Raw genomic sequence first — 20,585 nt, 5'->3', positions numbered from 1 at the left:
ACTAATGTAAATATTTTAAGTCTTTTAATTTACAACATTTTCAACAAATAAACAAATTATTATTTACCGTAAAGTTGCTCCGCCGGCGCCCGATGCTCCTCCTGAGCCTCTTCCTCCTCTCAGTGGTCCTTCGAAGCACTCACATTGAATCACACGCGTTCGCGGCGCATGCATTGCTCGCATGCGTACCTGAATACGAAAATCGCGCGATACTTAAAACGGCACTCCCGACATCACAGGCGAATCGAACCGAATTGTCCAAGCTGTGACGTTACGCGCGAATTCCGTCCGCGTTTCAGACGACCACATTCACCAATTGGGGCACGATTCTCTCAAAACAGAGGGCAAAGATAAGCTCGAAGAAGATGAGGTGATTAGTCATCCAATCAACCGACTAGATACAAGGCATCTGAAAAGCAATCGGTAGCGTTTGACTAACTCCGGTAGCCGTCCTCGACTACCTTCGACAGTCCGGCTATCTGTACAACTAGCGCGCTGCACGTAGAACCGAAGATTGCCCTGCCGTAGTGGAAATTTTATGATTGAAACCGACCATTCCCTCCCCCGAGCCAAGCCTAAAGTCAAAAAAAATCGTGTCCCAATATTTGTCATACAGCAAAAATGCGTTCATCTATAGATTCGCTATAACTCTCGGCATTAACGGCACTCCCGACGCGCATTTTGTTATACTATACGACGGAACGAATATATTTTGTAGCACCGATTACGCGCACAAAGTTGATCTGTAAAATAAAAAAATAAATGCAGATTACTGTTTAAAATAATTAATATTTATAAAATAATTACTGCGCACATTAAACTTTATATTCGTTTATTTATGCACACGTCTAAACAAAGAATTAAAATTTTCAAAAATATATTTTTTGAATAAAGAAAAAAGTTTAATTAGTTGAAATAATATGTAAAAAATTTCTAAAAATGGTGAATATTAATTTACTATTATAAATATTTTACTAAATATTTAAAGTATTTTAAATATTTTATATCCGCTACATTATATAATATTTTATATGCAATATTTTGCGAACAACAAATAAATGAATTATTGCTTACCGTAAAGTTGCTCCGCTGGCGCCCGATGCTCCTCCTGAGCCTCCTCCTCCTCTCAGTGGTCCTTCGAAGCACTCACATTGAATCACACGCGTTCGCGACGCATGCATTGCTCGCATGCGTACCTGAATATGAAAATCGCGCGATACTTAAAACGGCACTCCCGACATCACAGGCGAATCGAACCAAATTGTCCAAGCTGTGACGTTACGCGCGAATTCCGTCCGCGTTTCAGACGACCACATTTACCAATTGGGGCACGATTCTCTCAAAACAGAAAGCAAAGATAAGCTCGAAGAAGATGAGGTGCGATTAGTCATCCAATCAACCGACTAGATACAAAGCATCTGAAAAGCAATCGGTAGCGTTTGACTAACTCCGGTAGCCGTCCTCGACTACCTTCGACAGTCCGGCTATCTGTACAACTAGCGCGCTGCACGTAGAACCGAAGATTGCCCTGCCGTAGTGGAGATTTTATGATTGAAACCGACCTTTCCCTCCCCCGAGCCAAGCCTAAAGTAAAAAAAAATCGTGTCCCAATATTTATCATACAGCAAAAATGCGTTCATCTATAGATTCGCTATAACTGCCGCATTAACGGCACTCCCGACGCGCATTTTGTTATACTATACGACGGAACGAATATATTTTGTAGCACCGATTACGCGCACAAAGTTGATCTGTAAAATAAAAAAAGAAATCCAGATTAGTGTTTGAAATAATTAATATTTATAAAATAATTACTACGCACATTAAACTTTATATATGGCGATTTGAAGCGCGAAGGTTTATCTGTAAAATATACAAATACATTTATACTACAATGACATCCAAAATATTTTATCTAATAAATATCAATTGTTTTTGAAGCACAATTTAAGAAAAGCCTGATGAAAAGACTGAAATAAGAATTTCATGAGACATTTGTGAATGTCTTTTTAATAATCCTTTAACCAATTTAAAATCAATATTACTTCAGTAAAAGTAGCGAGTAATAAGTTTTAAATTTAAATTTTATTCAAGTTTACTTGAGATAAATTAAGGAATATAATTGTATTATTCATCTAAGCCTCTAAAGCTTTGTTATATTATATTGTGATCGGGGGCGTTGCGACCGTCAAAAGTGCCCCTATGCTGGAAGTGGTTCGGGCGCTCCAAGCGCTAAGCAAAAAAAAAACGCCATGCCACCACGCGGTTTTTACACACTTCAAAAATTATCGGGATCTATTACAATTTTGCGCCCCTCCAAATTTTGCTACGCTGAAGCGTATATTGCGTACTATATTGCAACACCCCCGTTAATTGCATCGTTAGTGCAACGCGTAACTAGTATTCATTTGAATAGTAATCTGTTCCTTTTACGATTTAACAATAAAGATTTGGCTTTTAAATTTTTCTTTCAATAATAATATTCAACACAAAAGTAAAAGTGATTTGTAAATCTGTATCCATTGTTGACATTAAATACGTGTTTTTCACGAAACTGCGTTTAAAACTCTCAAAAATCGAAAAAAATGAATTTAAAAAATCTATATTTTTTTAAAGAAATAATTCAACTATATGTTATTCAGAAAGTAGAAAAAATATTTTTTTCTCATCTTTCTTACAATTTTTCTGCCACAAGCAAATACGAAATTTAATCAATCTCATTGTTTGCAACAAATTTTACATAATATTTATGTATGTTGTATGTGCATGTGTGTGGTGACCAGCAAATTAAAATTTACAACATTATCTTTTTGATTGATCATATATGTAGAATTAGATTGTTCAACTAATTACATATTATTTGACTAGCAACGTAAATTTAATGATTTACACAGTAAAATATAATAATACGATCAAAAATTTTAATATAATACAAGCGATATGTGGTTCGCATAATTTATATCATCTATTGCGTTAATAATAATTCGCCCATTTTGCCGGTAATTCGATTTTTGCTCTTCGATAATAGTAGCACTGTATTACACGTTCGATTTGTTAACATCAATTCTAATTAGCGTTTGTTAATTAAGTTTCATAGATTATGATTTATTCACTTGCTTCGATGCGTAGAAATTCCATTAGACTGGACACAACAATACTCAATAAAAAAAAAGATTTAAAACGCAAATATTGTATTATATATTACGTTACGTATAATGCTAGACGCTTACACGATAAGCTAGATGCTTATAAAATATGTTAGATAAAATATCGGTAATTTTCGACTTTTTCGAAAATTCTCTAAGATTCCGTTAATTAAAATTATTATTTTAATTTTATTTTAATATATTTAATTTTTAAATTAATTTTGTAAATATATTTTTATCACATTTTAAGTGTTTATGATATTAATACTATAATCGAAAGAATCGTTATTGTGGGTTTTTCAGTGAAATATAAGGCAATATATATATATATACTTTGTTTTCAAATGTCTTAAACAAAGTTTCAATGCTTTATTTTAACATTTGATAATGTGGACTCGTAACTAATTCTTCCAAGTCTGAAATTGAAGAACCTGGCATAGTCAAGGGGCCTGATCGGCCTTGGTTATCGCAAGAAAGCGACATTTCCTTTTCCATCAGAGTGCTTTGCGTAATCCTTCAGTTTTCATTCGGTGGAAAACGACATGCGAATGCGTCTGCAAGTTTCTTCCACAAACTTCGTTGAGAATTGGAATTAAGACATTATAGAAATGGATTAAGGAGTTTAATTAAGTTGATTCAACACCGGCGCCACAAAATTTCGCGCGGCTCTCCTCCTGGACTTGCGGATTGCCCCGTTATCGTTGATTCGTCGCGGAATCGCGCGTTTCTAATATCAGAGTTCGCGTTGTATAAATTTAATCTCCTAAAGCTTTCATAATTGGCAGAAACAAATAATATCTATGCTAAAAATTATCACTAATTAAAAAAAAATGCTTAACTATTATAACATAAAAAGTTTAGAATTCTTTAAAGAAAGAAATGATTAATTTTTTTCAATCACGATCAACTTTTCAATTGAGATCTATAAAACTAAAATAGAACAACTCGGTTAAATTACTATTTCTTTCCTTAAAAAAAAAAACAATTTCCACCTATATCCACCCATAACAATCACGTACCGTTGCGTTCGTTCCTGCAAACCCGTTCAATCTTTCCGCGACTGTATCAGAATTCTAGCGCTGCGAGCGCGGGTTCGTAAATTTCCCACCTTGTTTCTCGCGCAGCGAACAAAACCTGGTGTTTGGCCGAACCTAATCTAAAAACGATAGCTATACTCAATATAACAGGTTCTTTGGTTCTCCGTTGGTACGGCCCGCCGTTCTTTCTTTTCCCCTCGCCCTTTCCTCGAACGATTTTATCTTATATCCGGCAGGATTAGAGAACCTCTGTCCCTGACCGTTTCATTACTCATCCTATACGCGCTCCGAGACTCTACGTGTGTGTTCCGTTTGTCTCTCTTTTTTCCACATGTTCTCTCCCCGCTTTCCTCCCGCACTCGCTCGGCCCTATCCTTTTTATATTCTACAGCTTTGTCCCCTTTCGACCCTCTCTCCTTCCATTACTGGGCGACTTCGCAATATTGTAATGTGAGGCACAATACGTTGCTTTCGAAGAGACGCACCGCCACGAAGACGAGGATGCGCTGAGCGTAGGAAAAGATTAAAAAGGGGAGTAAAAAATACGTCTTATGGGAAAGAGAGAAACATGCTACAGGCGTAACGAGTATATACGCGCGTGTTCCGTAAATGAAATTAAATGATCGATTCCTCGGAATTAAACGGAAAAATTGTTCGCGTTGATAGAAACTTTATATTTTTCCGTTCGATTCACCTCACCGTAAAATCAGAGCTTTTCGCGTGTATAACTGAATGATGTTGAAAAATAAATTATTTCTTTTCTAAAAAAAAACTATAGTACAAAATTGCAAAATTCATAGCGACTAAAAATACCTAGTATTCCTGCACTTCATTCATAAAAACACACGAAATAATTTAGTCGGAAAAAAATTCGGTAAACACCGAATAAATCACAACACTGAAGTTTGGAATCTACATCGAGGTGAGTTTATTCTTATTTAATACGCATCGACAAGAAGAGACCAGAGAAAGGACGAATCGTATGGAATAATGCCCGCTCTTTCGTATACCGCCGCTTTACATAAAGGTATATCTATGGTAATAAAAATATTATGCCGGCAGACGACGTCCACGATAATAACTATCTGAAACAGCGCATGTAAGAGCGCCCCTTGAATTGAACAGTGTTCAGTTTCTGTCGATGTCTCCGAGGTGCAGTTATCGTTTGCTCGGAAAGTCCTATTTCTGCTCGCGAAATCGCCTCGACCACGACTAGAATCTAGTTAGGTATCTGTATAGGCGTATGTACACAGCTGTATACTCTCACATGCTCCATTGGTTTCTTATTGTCACCTGCGCCGAAAGCTCATCCCGTAAATGGATCAAGTGCGCGAAACATTTCTCCGATGGAACATCGATAGATACTCGCGTTCGACAGAAGCGCGCTCTGATCGCACAAAATACATTTTCACAACAGATTTGTCTCTCGCCGATGAAACACGTTTTATTACGAATTTTTAGCAATCGTAAATATTGTAAGTACAGATCAAAAGATATCTCGTATCGTATCATGTACCTAATATTTCATAATTATTAATAGCAATTTTATATAAAAAACGCGTCAATTAAACTTTCACAGAAATAATAACATTGACGAAATAAGATATTGAAAATAGTTTAAAGTCTTCATATATTTACTATAAATAACTATCTAAAAATTTTTCAAAGTTTCCAAAGAATATTAAAATTGCAAAATTCAAGCAAACGTTAAATACAAAGAAACATTACTATTTATAAATATATAAATATATGACGTACTATGTTTAATTCATTCTAACTTTCAATATATGAGAAATCTTTAGATAACTGTTAAGTAAGAAAACAAAAACTCGAAATGACAAATCATTATCTTTTATGTATGAACAGTTGAGATGAAGTATTAAGATAACCGATTTTTCGTTACAATATATCACAGAAAATCCCGCAAATGTTAAATGTTACTTTACGGTATATTACATGTCGTACCGAGTAAAAATTTCATAACGCGTAATGGAGAGCGCTCGTAAATATTTATCTTTTTCTAACTTGGTGCTATGTTAAGTTTTTCGCGAGGAACGCAACAAAATCCGCGAAACGTTGGGTAACCCTTGACGTTACTCAGAAATGCAGCAAGAGTTCTCGGGGGTTTCTGATTATAATGCTCAGTGACCAGAAGTAATCTCATTAACCATGTCGTAAACTCATCTAGCAATTCGCAAAGAATTTTTGCCTAAAATACGTACTTACGCATGCATAATCCTGCAAGCTGCTTTAAAAATTTACGGTTACATAATTTTTAAAAAAGTTTTCATCGTCGAAATTAAGTTTACTAAAAACTAAAGTAAAAATGTGTATTTCTTATATCAATATATACGATCGTACATCTGCAAATCGTCCCAGAAACAACATAGATCAAATTTTAACTATAGATTCTCTGATCAATTCTGAATTAGTTTTTATAGCCATAAAGATATCAAGACATTAATCATTTCAAAGTTATAAGCAACTAATCATAGTGTCCGCGTTGTCCATTGCTTTAAAAATTGATTAATCGCACACAGAAGAAGCGCCTGCCAAGACTTTGAAGAGATACATTAACCTCGCGGACATTTCACGCTACACAGAATGTAGTAATGACAAAATCAGCCGTATCTTACGATCCGGAGCAAAACATTAGCGAGCGGCGGGGATTCACGAACCGCGCGCCATATGGTGGAAATTCGCTGGGATCCGCGAAATTAGCCGCAGATACCCGGAATTGCATAAGCGTCCTCGCAAAAACTCAGAATCCGCGAGAAGGATGACTCGCGTGAGCGTGAGGCGGCGGAATTATAACGACAGATTTGCAAGTGGACGACGGTATGCAACTACGCCAGGAGCGGACAATGATTTTTCGAGAGCCGGTAAATCTTGAAAGCACACAGCAGTAGCATAATTAAACAAGCGCGCGCTAAAGAGAATGATTTCCCCTTTGCGCGCAATACATAATTTAAAAAACTGATGAATATTTCCGAACTTTCGAATTTGCGAAGTAATCAAGAACGAACGAATAAGTTTCAAAGATTAAAGCTAATAATTCTCCGACATACTTAGGGAGAATATGATTAAAGGAAATGTTAAAGAAAACGTGTCTCTTCTTATTTTATGCAATTTGTCGCTTCAAAAATTCACAAATATTTGCCCGTACGAAATTATACTCCGCTAGGTCCTTCGATAACTGCGGGTCTTAAGTTTCCCCCTCGAGGCTTAAGTTTCACCAGCTTCCACATAGATCCGTCCCTGTAACTACCAACGCTGTAACTGCGGAACACGCGAGAAAGAGATACAGGGGCAGCAAAGTGAGAGAAAGATGAAGAGAAAGGCAGAATGGGATAGAAGGGGGAGAGAGGGGTGGAATAGTGAGAAAAGAGAGGAGAAGCGGGTAGTAAGGCTCTTGCAAAACATACGCGGCTGAATCTGACACATCCTCTGGCAGTCTGTTGGGTTTTCCAGGATGGCGAGGGGGCGTACAAATCTAGACGGTTACTTACTGACACACACAGCATTTTGCTGTCGTGCCGAACTTTCTCTCGCTTGCACCCGCGACCGCGAGCGCGAGCTCATCGCCGGCTCTCTCTCTCCGGCTCACTACCTCTCATCTCCACCCTCTCGACAGTATTGTATTGTATTAAAGCCGCGGCTCGTGTTGCGGCTTGACAAAAGCAGGCGCGCGACCTACCCCGGCGCGCCTCTCTCAGCCTCCTCTCTCTCCTATCATCCCTTCTTCTCTCCCCCGCCCCTCTCCGCCGTGTAATTCCCTCGCTTCACGCACCCCGCCGTGCTACGGAGTCCAGAACACGCTATATTATTCACGGAGTAATTTAAACCGTAAATGACAGATATTATAAGTGTCTCTTAGTCTATCCGATTGACCATCCAGTCGGATTTGACTCTTGTCATCTTTGTTATTCGTGACAGCCACAATAAGCGGATTAATGCTCCCACAAAACCAATGTAAAAACAAATGAGTTTTCCGTTATCGACAGATCAGTTAAATATAAATTAATTAATATGCAGATAATGTTTTACAAAATATTTTAATGTGTATTACTGTACGTATTTATATTGCACATATCTACTGGTGACACTAGTACGAAAAATTATTTTAACCGTACTGCCGTATTAGGAAAAATATTTATCCCACGGATGCTTTAATATTTCTGTCATCAAAACATTTTCATTTACGTAAAATTATATATTTAAATACAATAAAACATTCAACAATAGCTGATGATAATAATGTAAGCGACATAATAAATTATACGTTTCAACTAAGATTAATTCAGTGAACATATTTTTAATTATGTCGTATCAACGTAACAAGTTTTTTTAAGTCTCAATTTATTATCATTTTAATTACTTGAATAACATTTTTTTTCTTAAGTGTTTTTTTCAAAGATAGTCTTATTAGAAAAAACACTTTAAAGAAGGAAATTAGGAATAAAAATAATTATATTAATCCTCTTAAATAACTTATGATTTCATCGATCGCATATTAATGAATAGTTAAAAGTATCCATTTTTTTGCCGGATGGTTTACCAAACTTAGTTCCTAGTCATCTTTCTCATTCCTATCCTGTCGTCAAGTTTCAAGATGAACCTCGACCGCGATTCCATCAAAAGTGCTTTCAACCCTTATCAGACGCATCTGACTCTGACACGTGATTCGAATTTGCCGCCTATCTGCAGTGTCAGCAGAGCTCTTTAAAGTTATGATGTAGCTCTATTAGATTCACGAAATCGCTTCAGGAAATATGCAAAACTTCACGATAATAATATTCTTGAACGTGAAACTAATAACGCATAATGAAATACATTTATGCAGCTCCAACAGACATTTTGGAAAAAGTTCCGCGTTTGGAGTCTTTAATCTACTAATTATTAAAATTGTAAAACAAATTTTCACAAATTCTTTTATTAAAAAGAATATACTTCGAAAATCGATACAATTTTGTTGAAAATCTCGAACATACGTGTTAATGCAAAATGTGAAACCAGTCAAGGTGTGTAATACGAAAGCATAGCTACAGCGGATATTTTCAAAAGAAACGCTTACTGAAAATTATTCTTAGCAAATATCGTACGCAGAAAGCGTAACCTAGCTTGAAAGGCAACTTTTCGTGACTTTTCTGGTAGACAACATCCATGATGCACTGTTCTTAGCCTTTACACCAGGGCGACGCGCACAGCGGCCCGAATTAACGAGAGGCTTTTCGTATCTCGGCGTTATTACAGCTCTAAGTAATGCGCCGTGCTTAAACCCGTATTTACGACAGCCATGCAAAAACCTTTTGTCTTCGGGCCGGCACATTTCTCTTCTCCGATCGATAACGCAACGTCAGAAATTTTTAATTTATGTCACACCGCAACCGCACAGGCACGAGCGACCGCGTGAGATTTTATTTGCCCTATAAAACCGCACTATTGTAAAAAAAAAAGAAAAAGCTCGAGAATTTTCTTGTTCGATCGTGTTCAGGAATTTATTTAAAAAAATATACCTCGCACTTAAATCTTCATAAATGAATAAAGATTGTCGCGCAATAATGTGCTCTTAAAAAATAAAATATGATTGCTTTTCCGTTTTTATTATTTATCGCTACACTGACTCCAATGTTGAACGTTAATATATTTTAACTAATTCCAAAATTTAACTTTATCTAAACTCCTATTGAACCTATGCTATTAATTAGCAATTAATGTGTAATAGGAAATATCGTGGCAAAAAGAGGTTATAGATTTCGCGGCAAGAGAAAGTATCAATTAAGCCATCGTAATTCTTTACGAGCAAATAAAATTTTTCTAAAGGCGAAATTCTCTTTCAAGATAGGACACCGATATTTCTTCGTTTCCACCAACAGCGTTATCTTTTACGCTCAACCTAAGTCCTTTTCTCCTCGTAATGAGAAGAGGAAGGGCGACTCATATGTCGAAGGTAATGGTGCGTCAGTGAGTGATTTGTCTCCACCTACCCGTTTTTCTGTGCGTCTTTATATTTTTTCGCTTGCTGCTCTTCTTATCTCGCGTGTAATATTTGAATATTTTCTCTCTAAAATATTTTACCTCTGAAATAGAAGTGCATAGAATATTAATGCAATATACGTCATAATTGTGTGTGTCAATCTCACACAAACACCAAGATAATCTGTATGTCTAATAATAAATCTTATTAAATTTAAAACTAAAAAATGTGATAAAATGTTTAATTCATATAATATTGACTTTTCTACAGTTAAATAAAAATTCTTCAATTTCTAATTATATGTATAAATTATTTATAAACCTTGGTTATTTTAACATGCATTAATATTTTCTTTTATAATATCTTGTGCTCTTTCCTATTCTATTCTCTACCGACATATCGTGAAGTAAATATTTCCTAACAGCACTTACGATTGATAAAGTTAATGTTATGGCGCTCAATTAAAAGATAAAAGTAGATTCGTGGAAGTATATCGCTCTTGCGTGAATGATATCTTTGTATTCCCGACGAAATATAAAAATAGGGTCCGCGCATCGCGCACACACCAGACCTGAATTATTTCTCCCGCAAAGCTGAGTGAGAAGCACCCGACCAATGGACAACCTGTTCATTTATTTACTGTGGCCCCAAGCAAACTGATCGTGGAACACGTACTGAATATTTCACATGGACGGCCTCGTCTTTTTTCTGTCGCTCGGGTTCTTTTTAAATATTCCTACATCCCGGTAGCCTCGATTCTTTCCTGAAAGATTGAACGGCCGTTTCGCGTTCACGAACGAAAGTGTTCTGTGTCCAAGATGCGCATCGCGACGCCCGTATTGCTATCAATTTCGCTATTCCACGCCTTCCAACACATCCGCGGATACAGCATTCTGGGCATTTGTCCGAGCGCGAGTTACAGCCACCAACAACCGTTTCAAGCATTGATGAAAGCATTGGCGGTTCGTGGTCACAACGTTACCGTCGTATCAACAATTCCCTTGAAGGTATGTACATCTTTATTTTCTTATACTTTCTCCTTTAGCTTTTTATCTTTACTGCAAACTGCAATTAAATTGCAGTCGTATATTATATAATGACACTCATAATTAATTAAAAATTACCATATATAAATGAGAAGTATTAAAAATCGTAAACATTGTTTATCGAACTTTTTGCGAAACAACTTTTATCTAAAATTTAAATCAAAAGACATTTAATTATGTTCTACGAGACTTGCTATTCCAAAAAAATCTTTATTGCCCACCCGAATATCATTGTAATTTGACATTTCCCTATCGTCGCTTACAAAAATTGTTGCCGACAAAGCCGCGTTGTAATTATTGAGAAATCAAAGCGTTACATTGTTCTCGAAAGTACACAGTTATTTTCGAATCTCAATTGAACCTTTGCGGCTTTAATTGTATTTTGGATATTTTTTTGGTCGGTCAACAGTCCATTTAGACATAATCGAATTGAATCACGGCTAAATCTGCACACGTTAACTACGCAATTTTTCATTCTCAATATGAATTATTATCGAAAATAAACTTTAATGACAAATAAACAAATAGAAAATATTATAAATTAGCAGACAGATATTTGACGCAATATTCTTCTTTCCGTTCTTTTTTATTACACCTTCTTTATTTCTAGTTTTTTCTCCGGAATCCTTCTCTCAAGTCCTCTCAGAGCTTTCCTCTGACCTCTCACTCCTTTTCTATATCTGCCGTCTCGTGTACTCCTCCCCTCCTCCTATCCCTTCTTACTCTCTTTCTCACTCTCTCTTTCTCTCTCTTTCTAAACTTGAGTTCAAAGTTACGCAAACTTCGTTTAGCTTCAATTTACTTCTACTAACATTTCTCTTTGCTGAATGTGTCTTCTCACGGCTTGATGGTTCTGTTTCTTTCGCGGCAAAATTAGGAATTAAATTGTTCACGTAAACTGGATAAAACCTAACTAACGAAAGCATAATTGCCTTGTACACAGACTGTCGCGGTGCATTATTACTTTTCCTTACTAAATTCATAACAATTGCTGATCCATCTTCTACATATATTTCTTATCGATTTTCGTAAGATTCAAAAATAAACTGTTTTACTCAACTAACCATGCTCTTACTCCACTTTTACACTAAACAAATGACACTTAGAAATGCGCCTAAATATTTCGTATAACGTCTATATAAGGCTCTTAGATTTTTTTATATAAGATTAATATTTTTTTGTTAATTCTCTTCCCTCCGTAGAATCCTCCATCGAATTATGAGAACGTTGACTTATCATTCTCGTATCGAAAGAAGGATTGCACAGGATTAAGGTATGGACGCTTCACATCTATCATGTTTCGAGCAAATCAATATATAAGTGGATTTCTTCCAACCTAGCAGATTAATAATCTTGAGCTTTATTTTTGACAGACATTTAGGAGCTTATACGTTACTCCATAAAAACATGTGGGAAGCGAATGAATTGTGCGAGCAGCAATTATTCAGCTCTGCCATCGACAAGCTTATAGCGTAAGACAGGCGATGCTCGATCAAAATTCGTAAAGTTCAGCAATCTTTATTTTTACTCCAATTATTTCATCAATATAACTGTGCGCATAGTATTGGGAAATCTATTCACAGAACGTTAAATGAATCAAGGCATTGGTGAACTTTATAAATTACCTATACGTTTCCATTTCAACACAGGCGAAACACACAGGCAAAAGTCACGACGGCTAATAATCTTACGACTTTTCCGCGAAAACGAATCTAGTTCGCGTTTGCTTGCAGGAGCAACAAGACATTCGACGCAGTCATTATAGAGCAATTATGGTTCCAGTGTTATTATGCTCTCGTGAAGCACTACAACTTCCCGGTGCTGATGGGATTTTTGAGCGTAGGCAACTTGCCGTACGTAATGGATTCCGTGGGTGAGCATGATGTCGTGCATGCCGAAGAGGTCACGGCGATTTCGTCGGGAGTTTTATTGTTTGCGAAAGTCGCCCGACCCGAGCAACAACTCGGGAATACGAGCCCGGTCGGATGGTCGTTCCGCGACGTCTTTTTCTACTTGAATTCGCACCCTTCCCCGGGTGGCACCGGCGACGAACGTCGTTACCGCGCTCGGAAATTGACGTAAATTGTCGGTAAAGCAGAAAGTGCGAGCAATCGGAGACCGAGTCTTCGTGGAAAAGGATAGATTACTCGGTAGTGCTTTAACTTGTACCGGTCTGACCCGACGGAGCGGCGGAGAAAAGGTGGCGAGGGACGACGCGCCAGCTCGCCGCCATTCGATTCCTTTACCTCGACGTAATTGAAGATACCCGAAAGTACTCTTCCGGATGAACGTAATAGACCGTGAAATGGATCGCCGTGGCTGCTACTGAAATATTTCAATTAAAGCCGAGCGAGTTTTGAGAAAGCGGACGCGTATCGAAGTAGTAACGTTCCCTATTGAGCCGGCGCAATCAGCGGAGTTTACGAAGAAACAAATACCTCCGTCGGTTCTAACACATCGAATTCCAATCTCTATTTCTATTTCCTGATTTGAGAAAAAGCTTATCGTATAATAACTTTTATTATCCGGACAAAAGCTATAAAAAGGAAGCAATTCTAAATTTCAAAAAAATGCGTCGAACAATTTATAATATTTCATAAACATTCGAAAAATCTATAAGTATTTAAAACTTATACTTGATAATTAAATATACGTTTTTTTTTTTATATCAACGAATGTCGTTTGATATCTGTTACGCACGTTTTATGTTTTATTCGAAAAATACTACTATTGATTATATGGAGTTTGACAGGGAATCCAGATGATCCCAATCTAAATCCGGACATGGCGTACCCATTCACGGACAGAATGACAATCAACGAGCGTATATGGAATACCCTTTATACAACGTGGACAAGATTATATTACCGATACTGGCATCTGCCAAGAGCTCAACGCATCGCTAATGTATGGGCGCCCGGTACATCCGTCTATGATATCGATAAGAACTTCAGTCTGGTGATACTAGGCAACAATCACGTGTTCGGTTACCCAAAACCATTACTGCCACACGTGATCGAAGTTCATAGCTTACAAATTTCGAACAAGCCTGAACTCCTACCTAAGGTAAAAGATAATACAATATATTTGAGAAAAGATTTATCGCGCGTAACACGTACGGTGCTTAAAAAACAAAAAAAGATAACAGAAAAAAGGCTATAAATTAAAAGCACGGATGTCGAGACGTAATATTATTACAAAGTAAAACAGAGTAAAAATAATCTTTTTTACTGTTTTAATTTGTAATATCTGTCGCGACTCAACATCCGCGCTTTTCGTTTATAATATCTATTATCGTAAAAAATGCATAAATAGCTATGACATCGCAGAGAAAAATTTTTTAATTAATCAGGATTGAAAATGGAACCGAAACTAATAAATAATTTTTTTCAATATTAACTAATATTTGAATTTAGTTACTGAGACGCAAAATTACTTCCATGTAAAAATGCGATAAATTCCGTTTTATGATCTTTCAAATAGAAAATCTTGAGCTTTATGTTAACAGTTATCTTTTATGTTAATATTTCCGCTTCATGCCTCAACTTTATTCTCGCGCATTTACAGAAAAAGTAAGTTACAATGTAATATAAAGTAGAGTCGAACAATTTATCGAGTTGAACAGAGCGACATTTAATATCTCCTATCTGAAAGTTGATATTTTTGCGTCGATTAAACCTTCGCTTCTCGCAGTTCTAAGTGTATCTAGGAAAGGCGAAATTGTGTGTCGTACGAGAATGATTTCTCCCGGGAAAATACACATACCATTCTCACAGGTGACCAGTAATAGTCAGTTGGTGGAAGTTTACCAACGACTCAGCGCAGCGACGTAAAGGTAAACGTCATTGCTATTTACCGCGAATCGTTGTAAGTCTCCCAAGAGGACCAACAAGAAAAATATTATTGGAAGAGTATTTCGTTGAAGATCCTTCATATAAAACACAGGAAAAACATCATCGCTTCTACATTACAATAGCCGTTTGTGTCATTCGACATCAATCTCGAGATATCAAAAAGATTCGTTTACAGCAGTTATTTAAAAACTAGTAAAACTGTGTGAGCTATAATGATTTAATAATAAAATAATAGCTATTCAATTGTCAAAAATATATTTTTTTAAATATGAAATTTACTAAAACATTAGCTACATATTAATAATTTGTATCTTGAGACTCAAGAGAGTGATAAATTTATAAAAACTGTAGTTCATTAGAAGACACGGACAATTAAACATTTTACAATCGTTCTTTGGTTCTAGTAGAGTTAAAGTTATCAGATTACCATTACGAAGGCAATGCGCAACAGAAGGTAACTGCAGTTATCACGTGATTCCGAACGATGTCGAGATGCGGAACGTGACCAGCAGCAATGTATGCTCGTCTTTATATACACATACACTTGAATGTATCGAAATCCATGAACAGTTGTAATTAATAGGACAAAGCCTTCGGCTACACATTGTGCATATGAAACTACTATCGACGTGTCTGCCATAAAAGCCGGTACAGGTTTCGCAATTAACAAAGGAAGTTGTATTATCAGTAATATCAATCGCATTAATAGCACAATCGGTTCCATTTGCGTCCTGTCGTAGCACTTGCTAACGTAATTTTACGGATACGAAGGAGATACATCGCGAATAGATGTACTTTATAAAACCATTATAACAAATTGTACTCGATTATTGCAAATCTAACGAAATGTAGATCTAATTTACTGATATAAGCTGCGCCTCGCGCATTATATTTTGTTTGTCTCTATTCGTGTTGATTGAAAATGGCAGAATAGTCGTAAGAAAAAGAATTAATCACATCAGATTATTCCAATTTAAACACGCGCAACGTAATAAATTATTGGTGATCTTTCTTAAGCGTCGCGCATTAAATACAATAAATTTTAGGCGAAATGCCATACTTCCCGGGCCTCATTAAGACGCATCGAAATTTCCTTCTTATCCCAGGAGATCCGAGAGTTCCTGGACAACGCTCAGGATGGCGCCATTTATTTCTCTCTGGGCTCGAATCTGCAAACTCACCAGCTACCCGCCGGGACTTTGACCGCATTGTGCAACGCCCTGGGCTCGCTGAAGCAAAGAGTTCTATGGAAACATGACGGAAACATGGCCATTCATCCGGCCAACATCAAATTTGTGAAGTGGGTGCCCCAGCAAGCGGTCCTTGGTAAGGCTGCCCAAGGCTAAACTGACCACCTCTTTACCTCGTTCGAAAGGAGCGGATCAATCGCCGCGAAATATGCACTTACAAAGCGGTTCGATGAAAAACATTTTGTACCGGAATTCCTTTGTGCGCGAAGATATAAGAGATCGATGAGATTATGAAAAGAATAGATCGTACGAATTTACCTCAAATTTACTGTTACTTATTTCTCATTTCAATTTTATGTAGCCATCATTTTTATCGCATCTACTACATTCGGCTTTAATTTTAATAATTTACACTTTGTCGAATTTAGTACCACTTTTTTTCGAAAAGAAAATTTCGAGAAACATTATTAATTGTTGCAATATTGATATTTAACGTTATTGTGATAATTAAATTAACATTCCAAAGCAGTAAATTTAAAGTAAAAAGAATGAGGATTTATTATATATTCAATTATCTCGCGCGCAAATTCTCAATCGTTAATAACTCAGAAATATAATTCGTAACATTTTAGTTATAGCGAAGTCAACTAAAATAAACTAAAGTATCCACTGTTAAAATTGAAACCGGGAATTATAAACTCTACACATTTCACTCGTTTCAAACAAAATTTAAAAATTCAGTAATTGTATAAATAGAAATCACTTAGACAACCTTACAAACTTACTGAAATGTAGCGAAACTTTTTTAACACGAAATGCAAAATTCCAACTTAATTGTACGATAACGATCTCGTAAGAACCGCGCGTGTATTGCTGAAGTACTAGAGTACTCGTTCGCTATTACTAAAAGCAAGTTAGAGAACTTATACTTGGACCGTTAACGATTACCTTCTTATTTTGTTAACGCATACAATCGCTCGATTCTTCGTGGATTCGTTAAGCAGAATTCAGAACAACAAAGAAAAGAACGACGACGGAAACGACGACGACGACGACGACGACGACGACGACGAGGACGAAAACGGGGTCGACGGCGATAGCGGCAAGAACGACATACCGACCTTTGCGCACGGATATCTAACAAACTTGCGTCTTCGACTTAGATGCCGCTTTCATCTACAAAAGACATTAATCTTCCTCTACTAAGCGTAACATTCTTTAGATGCAATCTTCTGCATGGCCCGGAGTCTTTAAACGATTCGAACTTAATTACACAGCTGAATCGCGACCGTGCTATGTTCCGGGGCGCCACCAAAGACGAAACAAGTTTCCCTTTATATCGGGAAACACGTGGCTGCATTTCAGCCAAACAAAGTCTCGGCGATCGGCACACCATCACCGCCGCGTTTCGAAATGATCATCAAAGCCGTCTCCCGATCGAGATCGCGTTACTCTGATGTTTGAATACGAGCAACGTTTGCCTTCCTTTATCGCTGCACATCAAAGAGAAAAGTAACGTTGAATATAAGAAAGGCCGATGCACACGTCGATACCAGGCAACTCTCGTCTTTGGTAAAACCCGTTATTTTTGTAGAAGCCGCTTAAGGGTAAGTATTGAAACGAAAAAAAGCCGCCAGCAACACCGTCGCGACCAAGGAAAATACGACCACGGGTTCGTACAGCGGAACGAAGCGAAACGATAACTCATGACGCATGCGGCGGTGAAATTCTCGCGGGAAATTCTGACAAACAACTCCTGTTGGCAGTAACGCAACGGACTCGATGCAAATGCACAAACATGCACAAAGTTTTGTGCACATTGATAGACAGGCAGCGGTTGCCTGCACGAAGAACGTATTAATGTTGGAAATACAGATCGGTGACTGGAAGAAATGACGCAATTAATCGGAACTTCGGGATTTCCGATGTACAGCGGCATTTATTATACTTTTCGAGTCACGCGCATGTTCGAGATTTCGACACCTATTCTTCCCTATATTCCATTTTCATACGTGATATCGCGGAAATCTGAAATTTAATTTCAAGAACGGATTTCTTGTCAGATCTGAAATCAAATTTAGAAAACTTCAACTTACATGAAAAATAAGATTTTCTTATTTGATTTAGACCCCAAATAGTTTTATAAAAACTTCGAAAACCTTTATTTTAACTTGAAAACGTTTCCGAAATGATAAAATTAAAATTAAAAATGTTGAAAGAAGCGAATTATAACTGTTGCACAAATTTCTCTCAGGTTGAAAATGTAAATCATGTTTTTTCCAATTGGGAAGTATATCGCGTAACGTATAATGAAAAAATTTCGCTCGGGTGTTCGCGGCTGTAAAAAAAAGCACATCGGACAGAATTTCGTCGGAAAATTCTGTGCGCGTTGATACTCGAACGCGATCAATCGGCCGTAAAGAGTGACGCTGAAAAATAAATACGACAATGCGGACATTTTTATGAAATCTCGCATCGCATCTCTCGGCTGCTCGTGATCAGTACTGGAACTTCGTTTTAACTCTCGTCGCTATTTTTTTTCTTTTTCCTCTCTTTTTTTTTTTTGACGCGTTTTTGTCCACTATCCTGCACACGTCGCACCAATCCCATGCGCGGAAGCAAATAATCCGTAAAGCATCATTTTACGGTACTTTATGTACTTACGCCGCTTTTATATATGCAGCGCATCCCAGGATGATGGCGTACGTGATGCAAGGCGGATTGCAGTCGTTGCAGGAAGCGGTGCACCATTCCGTGCCGGTAGTCGCAATTCCCTTTTTCGGGGATCAACTTTTCAACGCACGTAAAATCCTAGACGCCGGCATCGGACTGACACTGGACATCGACACCATGACCGAGAGCTTCATCGTACAAACGCTCGCAGAGGTCGTCGAAAATAAAACGTAAGCACGACGCGACTCTAACACAGACTCCCGCTTGTGATCTTTCACAATCTGACTTTTCAAAAATTAATCCTGATGGCACTTTGTCATTTCGATTGCTTTTTTTCCACTGTATGCATTTATAGAAAATGCGTCTAAAAAGTCAAATAATTTATGAACTCTTTAATCTCTGCACGCTTGTCTCTCGAATCCTTTTGCACAATCAATCATGTTATAATTCTGAATTATTAATCCTAAACCCTTTTAATTTCCTAATAATTATATAATAACATAATTTTACAAATTATACACAAATTTAAAATGCTAATTGTAAGTAAAACTAATGCATGCGATTAATCAATTGTGATTCTTGAATAAATTACCAAGTTTGGACATTAAAATTCTGTTTAAAAGGAAATGCAATTGATGCTCAATATATTGGAAAAAATTTTAATTGTAGGTATCTGAATAATATCAAAATAATGTCGGCGATTGTGCGCGACGAATTGATAAAACCTATGGAGAGAGCGATATGGAATATAGAACACGTATTAAAATTTCCAAACTCGAGACATTTACGGTATCATGGACGTAATATATCATGGATAGATTATTATACAACGTTTCTGTGCTTAAGTGCATGTATCATTTTTTTATCGTATATCAATTATGTATTGTGTAGCAGAGCTATTGATGCTTTTATAAAAATCAAGAGGATATTAAAACAAAAGTTTGATTAATAATTTAAAATTGCGACACTAATTATATATATATATATATATATATATATATATATATATATATATATATATAATAAAAATTGGTCGTACGCAATACGAACTAATAATGTTTATAATGTTTCAATAAATAAAATAATTTTTATGTAATATTTCTAATAAAAATATAAATATTTTACTGGCATGTGTGTGTGTTTGAAATATTACTTTTTTTTATACTTTAATATTAGTACGTTTTTTTATTCAAATAATTCTCTAAATATTCAGAAGACATGTATTTCTCGAAAATATTTTGCTAGCAAAATATTGCTAGCTAAAAATTCATATATTTATCACATTAATTATGATATAACATTGTATATCATGTACTTTTGTATTAAAAAATATTATATGTAAATCAAATGTGAGTTATATATAAAAATCAATAAAAATACAAAAAGTATACTGCTTGTATTCTTTTCTGACTTTCTTTTTAGATATTTCATTTTTCTACAGTATTGCACATTTTCTATAAATAATAAACAGAGATGACGAAATCCCAATTTTATCGACAAAAGCTATTTGCAAATATTTTTATCTATAACCGATTATTCAGAAAATTGAAAAGTTGATATCACTTTTACAATTGTTACTTTACCAACGTATAATAATAAAACTAAATTCCCAAATATATATATATATATATATATATATATATATATATATATATATATATA

General features: G+C 36.3%; 2 protein-coding genes across 3 annotated transcripts in view; one reads left to right on the top strand and one right to left on the bottom strand.

The window, feature by feature from the left end:
• The window catches only part of LOC105669315 (lachesin-like), a 264,653-nt gene that overhangs the window by 242,393 nt on the left and 1,675 nt on the right, over window positions 1-20,585 (bottom strand). The window contains exons 2-3 of one of the 2 annotated variants that reach the window (XM_067354710.1): window positions 1,075-1,751; window positions 68-743 (exon numbers count right to left, since the gene is read on the bottom strand). The gene's annotated coding sequence lies outside the window, so the exon portion shown is untranslated. Of the gene's footprint in view, window positions 1-67; window positions 1,752-20,585 lie in introns of both variants that reach the window. The other variant, XM_067354711.1, reaches the window with a different exon arrangement.
• Window positions 10,720-19,907, top strand: LOC105669302 (UDP-glucosyltransferase 2-like). Its single transcript, XM_012362177.2, has 8 exons — window positions 10,720-11,167; window positions 12,409-12,479; window positions 12,580-12,678; window positions 12,940-13,079; window positions 13,959-14,272; window positions 16,167-16,386; window positions 18,934-19,153; window positions 19,593-19,907. The coding sequence occupies exons 1-8, from the start codon at window positions 10,979-10,981 to the stop codon at window positions 19,870-19,872; spliced, it is 1,533 nt and encodes a 510-aa protein (XP_012217600.2). The 5' UTR covers window positions 10,720-10,978; the 3' UTR covers window positions 19,873-19,907.

This window comes from Linepithema humile, chromosome 5 (genome assembly GCF_040581485.1).
Source record: "Linepithema humile isolate Giens D197 chromosome 5, Lhum_UNIL_v1.0, whole genome shotgun sequence".
In the NCBI taxonomy this organism is placed as follows: Eukaryota; Metazoa; Arthropoda; class Insecta; order Hymenoptera; family Formicidae; genus Linepithema; species Linepithema humile.
Note: the sequence above shows the minus strand (reverse complement) of the source record. Positions and strands in the feature narration are given on the sequence as shown.

What these genes read in the sequence shown, in the direction of transcription:
- LOC105669302 (XM_012362177.2), top strand. Translation starts at nt 10,979, where the DNA reads ATGCGCATCGCGACGCCCGTATTGCTATCAATTTCGCTATTCCACGCC. An exon ending in AGCCTGAACTCCTACCTAAG is followed by an intron (nt 14,273 to 16,166) that starts GTAAAAGATAAT and finishes TTCTTATCCCAG; the next exon opens with GAGATCCGAGAGTTCCTGGA. An exon ending in GCCCCAGCAAGCGGTCCTTG is followed by an intron (nt 16,387 to 18,933) that starts GTAAGGCTGCCC and finishes TTATATATGCAG; the next exon opens with CGCATCCCAGGATGATGGCG.